The sequence below is a fragment of the Nicotiana tabacum genome, chromosome 23 (genome assembly GCF_000715075.1).
Source record: "Nicotiana tabacum cultivar K326 chromosome 23, ASM71507v2, whole genome shotgun sequence".
In the NCBI taxonomy this organism is placed as follows: domain Eukaryota; kingdom Viridiplantae; phylum Streptophyta; class Magnoliopsida; order Solanales; family Solanaceae; genus Nicotiana; species Nicotiana tabacum.
In genome coordinates this window covers 31,357,269-31,377,044 of record NC_134102.1, presented here as the reverse complement: position 1 = coordinate 31,377,044, position 19,776 = coordinate 31,357,269, and the positions used below count along the sequence as shown (strand labels likewise).

At 36.1% G+C, this 19,776-nt stretch overlaps 1 protein-coding gene across 1 annotated transcript; it reads right to left on the bottom strand.

Moving 5' to 3' along the window:
* Positions 1 to 5,574: 5,574 nt before the first annotated feature.
* On the bottom strand, positions 5,575 to 16,423 carry LOC107765838 (AT-rich interactive domain-containing protein 1-like). The gene is made up of 3 exons (XM_016584538.2): positions 16,245 to 16,423; positions 13,791 to 14,837; positions 5,575 to 6,797 (listed from the first exon to the last, which is right to left on the bottom strand). The coding sequence occupies exons 2-3, from the start codon at positions 14,361 to 14,363 to the stop codon at positions 5,970 to 5,972; spliced, it is 1,401 nt and encodes a 466-aa protein (XP_016440024.1). The 5' UTR covers positions 14,364 to 14,837; positions 16,245 to 16,423; the 3' UTR covers positions 5,575 to 5,969.
* Positions 16,424 to 19,776: the final 3,353 nt, after the last annotated feature.

The following is a 19,776-nucleotide window of genomic DNA, read 5'->3' as shown; positions in this document are numbered from 1 at the left end:
ATGAATCAATAAAGCCTGTTGTGGCGTGCAGCCCATCAAGCCCTCGACCTCACTCAGTCATCAATCTCTCCAGTCTCTCGGACTCGCAAAGCTCATGCCAATTATCCCAAACAATGATAACATGATTTGACAACAAATGATAACATATACTAAGATATGATATGCAAATGAATGAATATGACTGAGTATGTAATTATAATTTAAGCAAATAACTCAACAACAGAAATGACCTCAGTGGGTCCCAACAGAATAAGTATATATCGTAAACATGATTTCTAATATGGATCACAACTTAATTACTCTAACACGTAGGAATTTCATGGATAGAAAAAAGATTAGATAACTACACAATCAACCGAGTCATAACTCACACGGTGCACGCCCACATACCTGTCACCAAGCATGTGTGTTACCTCAACACCAACACATAACACGTATATTCAGGGGTTTATACCCTCAACACCAAGTTTAGAAGTGTTACTTACCTCGAATAAGCCGAATTCAATACCGAGCAAGTCAAACAATACTCTAAAAATGCCGTCCTGCATGTACCGACCTCCGAACGGCTCAAAACTAACCAAAAGCAACTCAAGAACATCAAATAATGCCAAAGGAAACAAACCCAATCGATAAAGGTAAAATCTTTAATCAAAAGCCCAAAGTCAACCAAAATGTCAAAACCAGGTCCGCACCTCGGAACCCAACAAAACTCACAAAATCTGATAACTCATTCAATTACGAGTTGATCCATACTAGTTTCACTCAAATCCGTCTCCAAATCGATATTCAAAACTCAAAAATTTACTCTATAAAATTTTAGACAAAACCCCCAAACTTCTCTTTGAAACTCATAATCCTAATGTCAAAAACGAAGATAGATTCACAGAATATAATCAAAATCGGGTAGAGAACACTTACCCCAATCCATGTGGTAAAAATCGCTTCAATCCGAGCTCCATAGTTCAAAATATGCTAAAATGGTCGAAACCTCCGAAAATAGAGTACTTATAACCACTAGACGAATCAAAGAATCGCGATCGCGAAGAAGAAAAATACACTGCCCCTGAATTACTCTATGCAATCGCAGCAAAAGCCTCACGAACGCGATACACAAGGCTGATAGAACAATGTGATCGCAGGAACGACGTCGCGAATGCGAAGATGAAACCAACATCCTGCCCAGCTCAGTCCAATCACTATGCGAACGCGTAGAAGCAGATACGAACGCGATGAATACCAGCCCTAACTCTATGCGAGCGCGTTCATCCTCACGCGAACGCGAAGAACAAATTCACAGCAGACCAAAACACCCTTCGCGATTGCGACTGGACCTTCGCGATCACAAAGAACACCAGAAGCAACAGGTAACAGTAGAAAACCAGCAATACAAAACCATTCGAAATGATCCGAACTACGTTCGAAACTCACCTGAACCCCTCGGGACCCCGTCCGAACATACCAATAAGTCCCATAACATAACACAGACTTACTCGAGGCCTCAAATCACGCATAACAATATCAAAACTACGAATCACGCCTCAAAACAAACTTATAAACTTTTGAACTTTCAAAACTCGCACCGAACCATATCAAATTAAATCGGAATGAACTCAAATTTTTCACACAAGTCCCAAATGACATAACGAAACTATTCCAATTTCCGGAACTACAATTCGAACCCGATATCATTAAAGTCAACTCTCGGTCAAACTTATAAACATTCCAAACCTTTAAATTGCTAACTTTCGCCAAATAGTGCCGAAACCTTTTAGGAACTTCCAAATACAAATTCGGGCATATATCCAAGTCCAAAATCACCATCCGGACCTAACAGAATCATCAAAACTCTAATTCAAGGTCAAATACTCAAAAGTCAAATTTGGTCAACTCTTCCAACTTAAAGCATCCTAGTTGAGAATATTTCTCCCAAATCAATTCTGATTAACCTGAAAACCAAAACCGACGATTCACACGAGTTATAATACATCATACGAAGCTACTTGAGACTTCAAATAGCTGAACGGAATGTAAATGCGCAAAACGACCGGTCGGGTCGTTACAATATATTTTTTGAAAATATATTGATTACTAATCATATATTTATATATATATATATATATATATATATATATATATATATATATATATATATATATATATATATATATATATATATATATATATATATATATATATATATATATATATATATATATATATATATATATATATATATATATGACTAGTAATATTTACTATATTTAATTATAAAACTAAAAGTATATATTTTATAAGAACATCACCGACTGCATGCTTGATAAAAAAAATTAATATTTATAAATATAAGCCATAACATTACTCAAATATTTTACGAAAAATAATCTATCAATTCTAACTAAAAAATGAATGGCATGCAATATGAATTAATAAGTCAATACTACTAAAACAAATAAAATAGAACCGAAATTATAACATAAATTTATAATCCAAAATAAAAAATTAACATAATACTCTTATGTAAATTACAACATAGCATAAAATAAATTTCAACATAATTTAAGTGAATATAGTTCAAAAGAAAAGAAAAACGTAAGTCTATAACCTCATTCAACAATGGGATCTACTTTAATGACATCACACATCATATGCCAAGTTTGTTAATGACTAATTATTTCTAATATTAGGATGTGTAGATTCAAAATTAAAATAATAGCACAATTATGCTAAATAAAAAAAATAAGAAAATAAAAAATATGAGAAATTACATGAAATCACAAGGTTGAAAAATGAGAATATTATTTAAATATTAAAAAGTAATCTATATTTTTAACATAGTTAAGTTTGCATATAACCTCATCCAATAACAACGTTCAACTTTAATGACATCACTCGTTGTAAGTCAAGGTTGTAGATGACTTATTCTTTCTAAGATTATGAGATATATTTTTTAAAAATAATTAAAATAATAACATAGATAGGTGTAATAAAAAATAAAGAAAAATAATTAAGAAAGAAATAAAATATGAGAAATTATGCAGAAACACGTGAACTAGAGAAAATGAGAAATAAAAAAATAAAAGATAAATAATTTTAAAATAATAATATTTGAAAAAAGAATTAAAAAATTTAAAATAAAAATATAAAAAAATAAATTTAAAAGAAAAAAATAGAAAAAAAAAGAAATTAAAAAGAAAAGAAAAGAAATTCATAAAATAACATTATAATTACACCATGTAATTACCAACAATTCTCAGCCCCTTTGAGAATTGCAGAGTGTAATTATGCCCCCTCAATTACATGCTGACCAAGTAATTACTTGGTCAGACAAACATGCCAAAACTATGTAAGTACACCCAATTACATCCAAATTCAATTACAGTGTGGCTTTCCAAACTTTTCACTAAGGGATTCATTTTGAATCTCAATTTGTGCATATTAAAACTATAAAATGATACTTGACAATTAATTGAACCTCCCTTATATGCCACCTCTTTCCCTCCCCACTTTACCTTGGATTTAAAATTAATTTCAAAATATTAACCATCAAATAGATGTACCCACAATACAAAATATATTAAAATCCATGAAGTAGAAGTAAATTATTGAAACAAAGAAATCAAGAAGAAAAATTCAAGAAAAAAATATATACAAAATCTAAAAGTTGCTAGATACAACGGGTATTAAACAAAAAATGCTTAAAATTTCAAGAAAAATCTCAATTCAAAAATAAGAAAATTAAAAACAATAGAAAAACTGAACACGTGTCAAAGCTAAATTAAAACAAAAATAACAACAAAAAAACTAGCAGAGTAAGCAAAACAAGGAATATAATATTTGATTTTCTACAACTAATAAATAAACTATTAGTTAAAACAATAGTTATATAAGAAAAAATTCTGATGTATATTTATTTGGGGATGAGTTAAACATAAATGGGAGAGGGGAGAGGGGAGGGGGAGGATTAATGAGAGGAGGTTCAATAAACCAAGTATCATTTGCGGTTTTAATATGCACAAAATGGGGTTCAAAATGAAAAATCGAGGTTTTAGGCCTTCTTGGCCTTTTAGGAGTAATTTTAGACCTTTTTTATTTTTATTTTTTAATTATTTTTAATGGCTTTGTTAGTTAAAAAGGAGAAAAGTGAATCTTTTTGAAATCACAGGGCAGGGCGAAGAAACTATCAAATATTAATGGCGGACAAAAGTCTTTTTTTTGTATATTCATAAATTAGATATTTATGAAATTCAAGCAATCTTTTATGTAATATAGATTTTCAGTAATCAAATCAAGCTTAAAAACACCTCATTGAAGTATTGAACTAATACGGTTCACTTAAATTTGACCTACTAGGTAAATTGGCCTATTAAATATATAAAATATTCTAAGGTACGTACGTAACTTTAACTCAATAAGGTTCAATTATTACTCTTCAGAGCTTCTTGTGATGTAAGGGAATTAATGTGTGTGAAATATAAAGAAAGTGATTTCTTGAAAAAATATTTTTTATGAGGAAATCATTTTTTGGTGTTTGATCATTAGAAAATATTTTTTATCAGATGAAAAAAAACTTCCTTCTTACCAAATTAAATGCACAAATTTTATATGATATGCAAGCTTGCTTCAGCCTAAACCAGAAAAGTGCTGGGGGCAACCAGAGCAAGGACAAGAAAAGTGGAAGGGAATCCAAATAACGATGTCGTTTTAAAGTTTAGTCAATATATATGAACTCTCAAAAATATAGGCTAGACATTTGTAAATTTGTCATAGAGCTGCACCATCACCCTCTATGCATTGCTTCCTTGAGGATAACAAATAGGGATGAAAAGTCTACATCTTGGAGTAGTCACAGCAGCAAAATTCCAAATAGGATAAGCTGTCATATATATATATATATATATATATATATATATATATATATATATATATATATATATATATATACATACATACATACATACATATAACAGCCTCGTTTGTTCCGAACATTTTTGGATGTTATAACGAAATGCTGTTATAGAGAACATATATTATAACATAACATGAAAATTAGTTCCAGAAAAAGTTTGGCTTTTATAGTGAAGAATTGTTATATAGGTATGTTGTTATAGAGATGTCTGACTATATATATATATATATATATATGCTTGGCCCAGAAAAGCTTGAGACTAACGACATCTTTAAGAGAAACATGGATGATAGAGACTTCACAACTAAAAAAAGAACCTTTAGCTTTGCTGGCATGTCCAACCAACCACCACATCCATCAATCATCTTCCCTATTGTTATTTTAAAGAAAATAGGCGATAACAGTTATTGTCGTGTAACCAGAATATCACAGTCAAAATGATCTTTTGCAATAATGCAAAGTAAGATTACATACAATAGATCCAATACGATTCAGCCCTTCCATAGACTTCATGTATAGTGGGAGCTTAGCGCATTAGGCTGTGCTTTCTTACACCCAAAATAACCTGTCAGCTTGTATAAAATATATTCATTGTTTTATCAGTTATCCCAAATGAAAAACTCAATGATTTTAGAGATGCAAAGAGAACACAAAGCAAACAGCTGATATGTAGAAATCCATATCACCAAATCATAACATTAGTTACTGTACATAAACTTGCAGACTTAATTTGTTGAGTTTTGAGTAAGCTCACTTTGTTCCTTTCAAGTGCTACAAACTATAGGAAGTGTAAAATTAACATTCTTAATCAGTGTTTTGAACAATAACAAAATAGAGAAACTGTGTATGCTGAAAAATGTAAGGAAAAGGATATCCTTGAACCTTCTTGTAACCAAAATATCCACCAACCCAAAATATACAATTTTCAGATGGTATCATGTATCTGCACTTTGCAACTGCCAGAAGAAAAAATTTGCCGATATAAACTGCTGATTAGCAAAAGCACAACAAAAACTGCCATTTACACTTCTGAACAATGCCGTGGCATATAAACATTCAATTACTATCTCGAATCTAGATGATCTTTCCTTGGGGAACAAAAGATAGAGAATTTAGAATCCCTCCCAAAACAATTAGTTCTAGGTCCGTACTCTGGTTCATCATCATCACTGTCGATAATACTTGCATTCGTCCGATTCTGGTGACCTCTGCGCCGTAAAAGAAAGACATTAAAGTGGTAGCTGACCAAAGATTCCCTACTTTTGTTAGGAAAGATCTTGAATATTTCATTCCAAAAACTCATGTTTGTCGACAAAGGGTTCAATTTCACTATATCCTGGAATTTCTTTTCTTCTTCTTTCGTCCAAGAAAGTGCAACTTCTTCGCCCATCAAGTCAAATTTCCAATGATAAAAGGCTGATCCCAACTCAAGTTTAACCTTCCTCCGTTTCTCAGCAAGATGAAACTTGATGCAGTCATAAGAACCCGGGTATTGGCAGCCACATGTATCTTGCCTTCCTTTTCCAATAGGATCTCTTTCGATTAGTATTCTGTTTTTTTCTAGTTTGTCTAGTGGCCAGATTCGGGTGCCCAACCATTTGGAGTCACTTTCACACTTCTCCTGCCTCCATTCAGGAATATCTGCTTGAAACTGTGGTCCAACTGGTATTCGCTTTCGCCGCTGGTTCCACAAAAGACCAACGCCTGACTCTGTAGAAGAATCAGCAGGTCCATCAATTGGATCCTCATCACTTGGAGAACTTGAGGATGATGACCCTGAAAAAAGCGCTTTCTTTACAGGATTTTTAGCAACTAGGACCCGCTGGCTGCATCTCACTCTCTCAAGAGCAGCAGCATCGTCATACATAGATGGATGCATCTTCTGTTTTTTCTACAAGGCAAGGAAAAATTCTGATTTAATCAAAGCTTCGACAGGAGTAAATACTTCATAAAGCTTGAATATCCGTGCAAATGATTGGCTACACATATCTGAATGCAAGCGTGATGAAGAAAGGTAAGGGTTCAAATGAGACGATGCACCGGACTTCAACTCTGTAAACTATGTGAAGATGATCCAAATACAGAATAAATGAATGAATGCATCCAGGTCACTGACATAGGCACTTGCCTCCGGAAAATGCATTCAACATGGAGCTCTAGATACATATTCTTTACAAGTTGGACATGTAGAAGACTGGAAGTGCATTATTAAGAAATTCGAAACATGCTACACAATTGTAAATGGAAATATAAAATCAGCATTTTTGGACAGAACAGTATCCTTCAACAAATTAAAATGAAGTGATTTGTCGATCTACCCGGCAAAACTTAAGGGATTCAAGGAGAAGATAAAAGATGCTAAGCCTGTTCCAACATGATAATATAGGTAACACATAATCAAGATAAACATCTTAACTAGGAAATACACAGCCTGCAAATGCTGAACCTGCCCTACTGTATTTAGTTATCAAGTGCCAATTCCCCAGCAAAACACAGTCTTTGTGTGGTCATTCGAAATAGTAATGCAGTGAACAATTTGGAAAATTAAACTCAGCCATCCAAATTATTACACCATTTTGTATGCGCTTATAGACAAGAGTGGGTTGCTCTAGTGGTGAGCACCCTCCACTTCCAACCAAGAAGTTGTGAGTTTGAGTCACCCCAAGAGCAAGGTGGGGAGTTCTTGGAGGGAGGGAGCCGAGGGTCTATTGGAAACAGCCTCTCTACCCCAGGGTAGGGGTAAGGTCTGCGTACACACTACCCTCCCTAGACCCCACTAGTGGGATTATACTGGGTTGTTGTTGTTGTTGTTGTTTGTATGCGCTTATCAGCATAACATTAGCAAAAATATGGAACTTACTTAAGTACCAAAATTTCTGCATTTTTGTGCATACCATTTAAAATTATGTCATTTGCAATTCTTTCACAGTAATCACCATAATTTTTTTTTTTCCCAAAAAAAGAATAAACTCTACACTTATGATTACATCATAGTTCATCGCACTAGCCACAGATCTCAATAAGCATTCAAAAAATTAAATGGTCAGAATGCGGAACCAAACTTATCCAATAACTGCAGTTCAACTGATATTTTTCAGTGAGATAGGTTATTTATTTACAACTATAAGTCGACATACCACGTTAAGATCAATCAATGTTCTAGAAAATATGATTAACATTACCCATTAAAAAAGAGAACCAAGAACCAGTGAATTTGTCAAGATCCATTAAATAAACATTAAGAAAAGATCCAAAAAACATGAATCAATCATATCTCAACATCAATATAATTGGGTGGGGGAATATGGTCCTTCTCCACCCCTTCCCCCAACCACTCCAAGATCACTTTATTTTATCTCCTTTTGAGGACTTTCATGGTTTCTACTAGGAGAGAGAATTCCATCGTATCTAATTTAGGCAAACACTTTTGCTTCATATCTTATTCTTTCTGGCTTCAACTATCTAACTAAATATGACTACAACAACAACAACAACATACCCAGTATTATCCCACATCGTGGGGTCTGGGGAGGGTAGTGTGTACGCAGACCTTACCCTTACCTTGTGAGGATAGAGAGGTTGTTTCCAATAGACCCCCGGCTTAGGAAAACATAAGCACCACATTAATGAAAATATAAACAAGAAGGGACAGTACCAAAATGCCATATAAAAACAACAAGATAGTAAGGTGATCAGCAATGAAAGAAAACAACGGTTAGTCATAAAAACCTACTACCAACAGAAAGCGAGACTGCGTGCCAATACTACTGTTATGAACACTCTACACTACCTACTCTACTACCCTAACCCTCGACCTCCATACCTTCCTATCAAGGGTCATGTCCTCGGTCAGCTGCAGTTGCGTCATGTCTTGCATAATCACCTCTCCCCACCTCTTCTTTGGCCTACCTCTACCTCTCCGTAGGCCCTCCAATGTGTTGCAACCTCTCACACCTCCTCACCGGGGCGTCTGTGCTCCTCCTCTCACATGTCCAAAACACCTAAGCCGCGCTTCCCGAATCTTGTCCTCAATAGGGGTCACACCCACCTTGTCGCGAATAACCTCATTTCTGATCCTATCTAACCTGGTGTGCCCGCATATCCATCTCAGCATCCTCATATCTGTTACCTTCATCTTTTGAACATGGGCGATCTTGACTGGCCAACACTCAACCTCATATAACATCGTTGGTCAGACCACCACTCTGCAGAACTTACCCTTAAGTTTCGGTGACACCTTCTTGTCACACAAAACACCGGAAGCGAGTTTCTATTTCATCCATCCCACCCCAATATGATGTGTGACATTTTCATCAATCTCCCCATTCCCCTAAATAATAGACCCAAGGTACTTAAAACTCCCTCTCCTAGGGATGACCTGCGAGTCCAGCCTCACCTCCCCTTCCCCTCCTTGAGTCTCGCCACTGAACTTACACTCCAAGTATTCTGTCTTGGTCCTGTTCAACTTGAAACCTTTAGATTCCAGGGTCTGCCTCCATATCTTTAATTGCGCATTCACACTGTCTCGCGTCTCGTCAAACAATACAATATCATCCGCAAATAGCATGCACCATGGCACCTCCCATTGGATGTGGCGCGTCAGTACGTCCATCACCAGAGCAAACAAAAAAAGGTTTGAGTGCCGACCCCTGATGCAACCCCATCATAACCGGAAAATGGTCCGAGTCCCCACCCACCGTCCTCACTCGGGTCTTTACTCCGTCATACATGTCCTTAATCAACATAACATAGGCAACAGGTACACCTCTAGCCTCCAAACATCTCCACAAAACCTTCCTCAGAACTTTATCGTATGCCTTTTCTAAGTCGATGAACACCATATGCAAGTCTTCTTTCTCTCCCTATACTGCTCCATCAATCTCCTAACAAGGTGGATAGCTTCTGTAGTCGAACGCCCTGGTATAAACCCAAACTGGTTCTCGGAAATAGACACACTCCTCCTCATCCTTAGCTCTACCACTCTCTCCCAGACTTTCATAGTATGACTAAGCAGCTTGATACCCCGATAGTTATTACAATTTTGGATATCACCCTTGTTCTTGTATACAGGAACCATCGTGCTCCACCTCCACTCTTCGGGCATCTTATTCGTTCTAAAAATGACATTAAATAACCTAGTGAGCCACTCCAAGCCTGCCTTGCCCGCACTCTTCCAAAACTCCACCGGGATTTCATCCGGCCCGGTCGCTTTGTCCCTGCTCATCTTACGCATAGTCCCCTCAACTTCATCAACTCTAATCCACCTATAATACCCAAAGTCACAACGACTCCCGGAGAGTTCCAAATCATCCAGTACAATGCTCCTACTCCCCTCATCGTTCAAGAGACTATGGAAGTAGGTCTGCTATCTCCGACGGATAAGCCCCTTATCCAACAAAACTCTACCTTCTTCGTCCTTGATGCACTTTACTTGGTCCAAGTCCCGCGCCTTGGCTAACCTGAGCAACCTCTTATCCCCCACCTCGACCCTCGAGTTCCTCATACAAACGACTAAAAACTGCAGTCTGGGTTGTCGTAACTGCAAGCTTTGCCTCTTTCTTAGCCAACTTATAATGCTCCCTATTCGTCCTCTTCTCCTCTTCGTCTACATTATCTAATAGCTTCAGATATGCTACTTTCTTGGTTTCTACTTTTCCTTGCACCTCTCCATTCCACCACCAGTCTCCCTTGTGCCTACCAGAGTAACCCTTTGAGACCCCTAATACCTCTCTCGCGGCTTCCCTAAAGCACTACGCAGTCGTGGTCCACATAGCGCTTGCGTCCCCACTACTCCTCCAAGCCCCTATAGTCACCAGTTTGACCCTCAACTCCTGCGCTTTAGCTTACGTCAAGGCTCCCCACTTGATCCTATGTTGGCTATACATCGCCCTCTTCCTCCTCTTCCTCGTGATCTCAAGGTCCATGACCAGGAGCCTATGAAAGGTTGAGAGGTTCTCACTCGGGATGACCTTGCAATCCGTACAAAGACCTCTATCGGACTTCCTGCAGAGTAAATAATTAATCTGAGTCTCGGCCACCGAACTCCGGAAGGTGACCAAGTGAGACTAATACGAAATTCTTTCACTATTTATAGTTATATCACATAGTACTGTTTTAGATCATTTATTTTGCCTTAGAGGGAAGTTACAATGTGTCCTAAAAATACAATCAAGCTCTACTCTACAATTCAAACTAGGGTGCATATTTCATTTTTAATATTTAAATTAAAGACTGATTAACTACAGTTTACTAAAGCGTTCTGCTTCTTTAAAATATTGTAGGACCTTGATGTCTATTTCCGAATCTTAAGGGCCCCCGTGTGTGTTTGGGGGGGACTAAACTGAATCATTTTTCTTTTCTCAACTCAAAATTAGTACTTGACTCTAAACAGCGAACTGTATCCCATAAAATGGATTGATTAAATTTACAAGTTTTGTGAATTCAAAGTTACTAAACAATTCAGAGTGAGAGTACATGTCAACCTATTCAATAGCTCCTTGATCACACTCCAGATATGTCACATGAGACAAAATAAAATAAGTCAACTTATTCATTTTCTTTTTGTTTCAGACTTAAAACTTGCTTATGTTACTCATAATTTTGCACAGCGTACAAGATTCTGGGAATGTGCAGAAAACCGGTGAGTGTGATTTGAGTGTCCATCTATTGATATTACTCATGATGTAAGGGTGTTGAATTGGTTGAGCTGCTAAGTTCCACATTGCTTATTTGGTTGGAGACTTACATTTACCGGTCTACTGAATTCACCACAAACAACTGGCAGTAAGTAACTCAATATAAATCAGCAAAGAAAATAAAATGCTTGAAAATGCTTCAATTGGTTTATCTAGCTTGAAACTTGAAAGGGGTATAATAATACCTACTAGAAAAGAGATAAAATTTAAATTAGCTAAATGCCCTTAACCATTACAGCAAAGGCCAAAGATTAGCATGTATTTTCTTACTTGAGTCACTAGGAGTTCATATCTCGTGTAAATTAATACTTGGATAATAACCCCCTTTAAGCCCATATACCTTTAAATCAGTGTTTTAAAAGGTAAAGTTGGGACTCACATCAAGACTCGCCCTAGGTGACTAGGTGAGGCAATCTATAAACACCAAGAAGCGACTATGGGAGTTGAAACTAACACCTCAATAGGTGGGATATTTGTCCCATGCGTGCTTTATACCTCCTACCATCCGCCACATACACCCCAAGAAAGCGGTGTGCATACTTTATCCCTTAAATTATTTTCCTTTTACACCCTAGAGCATTTTTGTTTTATTTATTATTTTTTAATATATGTGACTATAAATTACTTCCCCCCCCCCCTTCCAGTTTATGTGGCAACTTAAGAATGTCAACTTTATAAAATCCCCACTTTACCCTTATATTACGGCATGTTTTAAGACCACAAGTTTCCAAAATCTTCCTTTTTTCTTAAACTCTATGCCAAGTCAAATAATACCACATAAATTGAAATGGAGGGACTATATAATATGTTGTTTTATAACAAATAATTTGGATATGTTGAACATTATTTTGCCTAGATAGCATATCAATTTTTGCACATTTTTGCTTTTGAGTTTTATATAACTCTTATTGGATTTTCTTTAGTTTTAATAATTTAATCTATTTTATTTTAAAATACTAAGATAAATTCCTGCTGCTAATACCCTGCCCCATGATAAGTGACATGTTGGTTCCACCATTTTTGTTTTTATAACCGAGAAATTCCAGAGGGCCAGTGGCACACTGTGCGAAAGTCGGCGGATAATAGGCCCGCCCCTACCAGTTTTCACTTAAATAACAAGTGTTTGTTAGCACCTAACCCATCCATCGCGCGTTGTGCTCTTACCACTAGACCAAAGCCCTAAGGGTTCCTGCACCTCGGTATTTTAAAATACTGATTTATTCACTTGCGTACATTAACCAAATTGTTTTCCCATTAAGGACCAAACTGTTTTACATTTTCTTCAGAGCCTAGATGATCCAACCGTTGGCGACCTGCAATATTATTGACCTATCTTATTTTCATCATTTGACCCTCAAGGATAATTAGCATTTTGATCATCTTTCTCTTATATAAAGTACAAGATCCAAGCACTGATCTTCTTTGTTCTCTTGAATTTGGCACATCAAGTCCATGGTGGAGCCACCTTACTCTTTGCCAGAAAATTATACTATGCAGCTTGGTCAAAAATTTATTTTTAAGTATATATACTATATGTTGAATCCCTTAGCTGCTTCGTGTGTTAGCTTATTTATATTTCGACACTCCTTAGTGAAATTCCTGGCTCCGCCACTGCGTTCGGTATGCTACTTCATGGAAAATTAAACTCTAAGAACCTGCCAAAATTAGGAAGACATCGAAGCTCCATGTCTAACAATATTTTAATCTGGTGGAGCACTGGGCTCATACAGTTAAACATCTTTTGGAACTGTTATGAGTAAAAATGTATTGTCTAATACTCTAATGTGAAACTATGTTTTGCTCACAGTCCTCAGCTAATGCATTCTCATTGTGCTTTAAGCAAATAAAACAACTTCCCCTGTTCATGTAAAGCATCCACAAATTTGAGTTGTAATGCATGCAAATGCCACTCATAACAATGTCTTCCTTGCTCAATCTTTCGAGACGAAGTATCATGAACAATAGCAGAAAAGTTATCCAAGCTGAAAGTTAAAATCTACGTGGCGATAAAAATGTTACTAAAACAGAAAGTCTGCATTCTCATATCATTCAGAAAGCAGTTCAACATTTTGATATTTGAAAGAATATACTAAGCACAATGAGATAGATGACAAGTATAAATGAAGATACATTATATGATGCATCACATGTTAAGCATTCAAGCCCAAAAAAGGGAAAAAGTAATTTACCTGCCATATCGAGCACTGAGCACTTGTATCTGCACTCTTTTTCAAAAGCATTTCATCTCGCAGCAACAGAACCTGCTTCCAGATTACATCATTCCCGTAAAACTTCCACTTAGACCTTTCTGGCAAAGACCCGATGGCAGGATCACAAGGATCTTTCGCGACATTAGTAACCCACCTCAGCAAGTCCGTGTAAGACTCTCGTTTCCTCTTCCTATTGTTCTCATCTTCCCTAACCACACTTGACTTCATTAGCGCAATTTCATCTGTGCCACAATCATCACTTCGTCTTCCACTAACAAACTCCAAATGTTTGTCATCGCGACCAACACTGCTCTTTTCATCAACACCCTCAACTATACATTCATTGAGGTCCAGATTTATCGTTCCATCAATTTTCTTAGAGTGTCTATCAATGAAAACAAAATCATCAGCCTCAATACCATTACACAGCTGTTCATCAGCTGCAGCATGAAACTCACTTTTCGCCGAATCAACATTTGCACATTCCTCATCTTTGTTGTTTTCATTTGAAATTTTCATTAAAATCTCCCTCAAATCCAGCTCAAGCTCCATTTGAACCCCACCCAAAAGCCAATCACACTTCCTCACTTCACTCTTTGTATTATTGCCTTAGCACAGTTCACTCGTTCTGATCAAGAGGGTTGTCACCAGTACGGATGTACATGTACAATATAGGTTGGGCCGAACCCTATAATTTTGGTCCAGACCCTGTATATGTGTTAAGAAATCCACCAAATATGTACAAATATTAAATTCCGACCCCAATTATTAGCACTTGTGGTCGTTGTTCTAGAATCCCAAACTCATAAAGTTCAAATCCTGAATCCGCCTATGGTTGCCACCACTTGTTAAGGTTATCTGGCGAATCATACACTTCTTGCATTCTTTCCATTAGTGAAGCCCAAGCATGCCTCTAAACAATGCATCTAAATGCTTAACGCACACCAATTTCACAACAAAGCCCGAACCTGACTCCGAAACCACACTGTAAACAGCAGCACCCGAAGACCCAGTTTGGTTCAGAACCTGTATATTGAGTTTAAAAAATCCACTTAATTAGTATAAAAGAAGATTCTGAACCCAGTAACCCAAATGGGTTATGGTAGAATTTCGAACTCAAACCGACAAAGTTGAAATCTTGGTCCACCTCTACTTTTGGAAACCCTTTGATATACACTTTTCTCCCTCCCAACCAAGTATATTGTTTGGAAATTCTATTATCAGTTTCAAATTTTCTATCGTCATTCTCAGTCTTCAAAATATGTTTTAGAGGATTAAAGCAAGGTTCATGGTTCAAAGATTTTTTTGGGCGTTCTTAAGCTTTTTAGACATGACCCATCAGCTTTCTTCGACAATCCTGCCATTGACTTGAGGTCGTTGTCCTAGAATTCCGAACTCATAAAGTTCAAATCCTCAATAGCCTATAATTGCCACCACCCGTTAAGGTTATCGGTTGAATCATCATGCACTTCTTGCATTCTTTCAATTAGCAAAGTCCGAGCATCCCTCTAAACAATGCATCTAAATAATCAGTAGCACACCAATTTCACAACCAAGTTAGAACCTGACTCCAAACCACACTGTTAACAGCAGCACCCCAAGACCCGCTCGGGGGCGGACCTAGTGCATTAGTTATGGGTTCGTTTGAGTCCTGTAATTTTGGTTCAGACCTTGTATATGTGTTAAAAATATCCACTTAATTAGTATAACAAAATAGATTCCCAACCCAATAAATCAAATAGGATTTGGTAGAGTTCCGAACTCAAACCCACAAAGTTAAAATCATGTATTTGCGTATGCTTTCGGAAACCCTATGGTAGACACTTTTCTTCCTCACAACCAAGTACTTTTTTGGAAAAATCAACTGTTTTCCAATTGAGTGAGAACTTGTATTAACAGTTTCAAATTACTATTATCATTTTCAGTCCTCAAAATCTGTTTTATAGGATTAAAGCAAGGTTCATGCGGGCGTTCTTAAGCTTTTTAGACATGACCCATCAACTTCCTTGGACAATCCTGCCATTAAAAACCGATGTAGAATTTTCTACATATACTAACCTAGAAAACACATACAAACACGCACAAAAAAAAGTAATTTTTAGAATTAATTTAAGACCATTTGTTATAGGTTGTAACAATCCACAAGTCTGCTATTACGAGGAAAAAATGGATGGCTTTGAGTTATTCCTCAGGCCATTAAAGCCAAAGGACATTAGAGGGTCTATTAATTTTTGGCGTGACGACATTAATTTTTATGTACTAAGAGAAAACTATGAATTAGACAATATTTGCTTCTTTCTTGATAGAGACAAAGACATAGGTCAAGGGTATGTTTGAAATTTTTTAAACAGAAGCAGTCCCATAGGTAGATAATGAAATTGTGAAAAGAAATTGGGGATATAGGGAAAAAAGAGAGATGTAGCAGTAAAATACCTTATTGGAAGGACAGGGTAGGGGTGTTGTGGTGTGACATATCTTCTTTCTTTTCTTACCCCTTTGGTTTTCTAAGCCCTCTTTTTATTCAATAGAAAGTTTTTGTTGTTTGGCTTATGAGAGAAAGGGTTGCGGGAGATCTAAGATTTGCACTAAATAGAAAGTTGGAAAATGAGTTGTATAGAGACCCAAAAGAACTATTTCTTTATAATTTATAGTTGGAATTATTTGTTAACTATAGTTTATTTGTTGGAGTTTTGAGTTGAGGAGCTTTGACTATGGTTGGGTGAAGGGTAGTTGGGTCCTTTTTATAATATTAAGGGGAGAAGTTTATGGAATGCGACTCTCATTGAAGTTATATCCGCATAGTACGAAAATTTATCCATTGAGATCTGAAGTTTTTCTATCTCTTCAAGGCAACTTCAGAATCGGATGTGAAGTTCTTCTATCTTTCCTATGCAACTTAAGAAATCCGATTTTAATTAGCTATATTTCTTCAATGCAACTTCAGAATCAGATCTTAAGTTCTGAAACATACACTTGTTCTTTATATTTTAACTATCCAACATACGATTTAACGTTTAAATCTACTCCAAATGAGTTCAAACTTGAAATATAACTTTTAAATATCACAGAGAATTAACTTCAATCATCAAATTATCAAAACAACAATAAATCTATTCAACTCATTTTGCAACCAAGAAGAAGAAGAGAAGAAGAAGAAATCCTAAACACAACCTAAAATGGTATTTTGCAACTAGAAGAAGAAGAAATCAAATGGCTTCAGGATACATGGGACATGAAAACAAAGAAGAAGAAAGTAGCAGGGAAGAAGAAGAGAAAAGTGTATCTGAAGTTACCCAAAAGTTAAAAATTAGTTAAACTTTTTTTAAAAAGAAAAAGTAGGTACATGTTAAAAGGGGGTGACCAAATAGGGCGTCACTTAAAATTTTTACAAGAAGAAGCTATCTTAGTTCGAATGTATATTTGATTATTAAGATATTGCGTTTAAATTTGACTACTGGACAATTAAGATTATTTGTTTTATCAGTATTTGAATGCGTGCAGTTTACTTTATTCATAATTAGAAGATTCAAATTCAAATAGAATAATAATAAAATATTTTATCCATAAAATATTAGAAAAAATCTTAATTTACATGGTATTTTTGAGATTAATTTGTTTGATGAAACACACTCTAAAAGCTAGTGATTGCGATAATGGTCGATTTTGATGGTTGTGAAGCCGTGGCCTGGTGGCTGGTGTTTTTCGTGGTTGTTTGAGGTGGCTAGCGGTGGTGATATTCAAGGTGGTTGGAAGTAGTAGTAGTAGTAGTGTAGCGATGGCTTCGCAGTGAATGTAATTATTCAATATGACTAGCAGTGGTAATTGCATGGATGAAGCTAGTAATGTTGGTGATTAGTAATAGTGGTTGATGGTGGGTGTTGTGGAGATAGGTTAGGGGGTGATTGTATAGTGGAGATTGGTTGTTAGCGGGAGTATGTGTGATGGAGACTCGTCGTAATGATTGTCAAATGATTATAGACAGAGGAATGATAAAAGATTACATTCACATAAATTTTTAAGTGAAATCATCTTAATTATTTTGATAATTTATACAACATCTCATTAATTTAGAGCAATTAAGTAATTGCAAAAGGAAATAAATGGGTCAAACGGTAAATAATACATTCAAACATCCAATAAGTGAAAACAAACATAGCCTTAGTGCAAGAGCAAAAAATAAATAATTCTCAAGAGAATAGTTCCAATATTTGACCATAAAATCAAGAATTATAAGATCAAGTCATTGTCCTTCCAACCGAATCTTCCTAATTTTTTCTACTTCAGTTTATGTTTCAAAAATATTGGAGTAAAGCCGGAATAAAATGAAGGAATGATCAATCTTCTATCATTTCAGAGTCGACACCTCCTTTTCTGCCTTTCTATCTATACTTCTCATCCCAACAAATTATGGAACAAGCAACGGCTTTTGAGCGAAAAAGTTTTTTTGCTGGGTCTCGCTTGCATATTTCTAGGTTTATTACATACGTGATGACCCGATAGGTCATTTATAATTTTACCCTTTTATTCCTGTGTTTCGAGAACCCAATTAGCTCAGTTTAACCTTCCTCAATTTGTGTGCATTGTTCTTGTCCTTTTCCGAAAAGGTTTTCATGAGAAAATTAATGAAAATATGAAATCGTGCCTTAAAACTTATTTGAGTTGACTACGATCAATGTTTTGTATAAATAGATCCAAATTAGTATTTTGACAGTCCTGGTAGGCTCGTATTGTGATTTGGGACTTGGGCGTATGTCCGGAATCGAATTTGGAAATCCCTAACTTGATTTAACGTAAATTATTGAAAATTAGTAATTTAAATGTTTAAAGAATTCCTAAGTTTGACCGTAAGTTGACTTTGTTCCTACCGGGTTTGAATTTGGGTTTCGAAACTTGGTATAGGTTCATTTTAGTATTTATGACTTGTCTGCAAAATTTGGTGCAAAACGGAGTTGATTTGACATGATTCGGACGCCCGGTTGAAAAATTGAAAGTTCTTAAGTTTCTTTAAAAATTTTATTTGTTTTGGTATCCGGTTCGTGGTTCTAGGTATTATTTTGATATTTTGATCGCGCGAACGAATTCGTATGATATTATTACACTGGTGTGCCAATTTGGTTTGGAGCTCGAGGGGCTCGGGTGAGTTTCAGATAGGCTACAGATAATTTTGAACTTAGAAGTATAGTTGATGCCTTTACTATTGCTGGTGCTCTGCTGCAATTTGCGAGATCTGGCTTGCATTTGCGAACAAGGCTTCGCATTTGCGAGCATGGGCTAGATTGGGGGAGTATCACATTTGCAAAGTAAATGTTTGCATTTGCGAACTTGCAGCTGCCACTTTTGCAAAGGTAGAGTCGCATTTGCGATTCAGTGTGTCGTGGCTTACCTTCGCATATACGAAGGAATTGGTCCGCATTTGCGAGGGGTATGGGTTCACATTTGCGACCAGAACATCACATTTGCGATGATTGACTTTCTGAGAAGGGCTCGCATTTGCGAACAAGTTATCGCGATTGTGACATCCGCAGCTGGTAAAAGAGGGAAAAAAAAACAGGATTTAGCTCATTTCTTTCAAATTCTCAACCCTAAACTCCCTAGAGGCAATTTTTTCAAGAGATGTTTTTCCTAAATTCATTGGTAAGTGACTTTAATCTACTTCTTTTCAATTATCCATTACATTTCATAAGATTTCAACATCAAATCTAGGATTTTCATGATAGAAATTAGGGATTTGGGTAGAATTTGGGATTTTTGTAAGGGGATTTAAATTTTGGATTTAGACCTTAAATTGAGGTCGAATTTCGAAACTAATTACATACTCGGGCTCGAGGGTGAATGGATTTTGGTCCGAACCTCGGATTTTGACCAAGCGAGCCCGGACTTGACTTTTTTGAAAAAGTATAAAGATGTTAAATTTATGTATTGTAATTGATTTTCTTAGCATTATTTGATGTTATTGACTCGATTT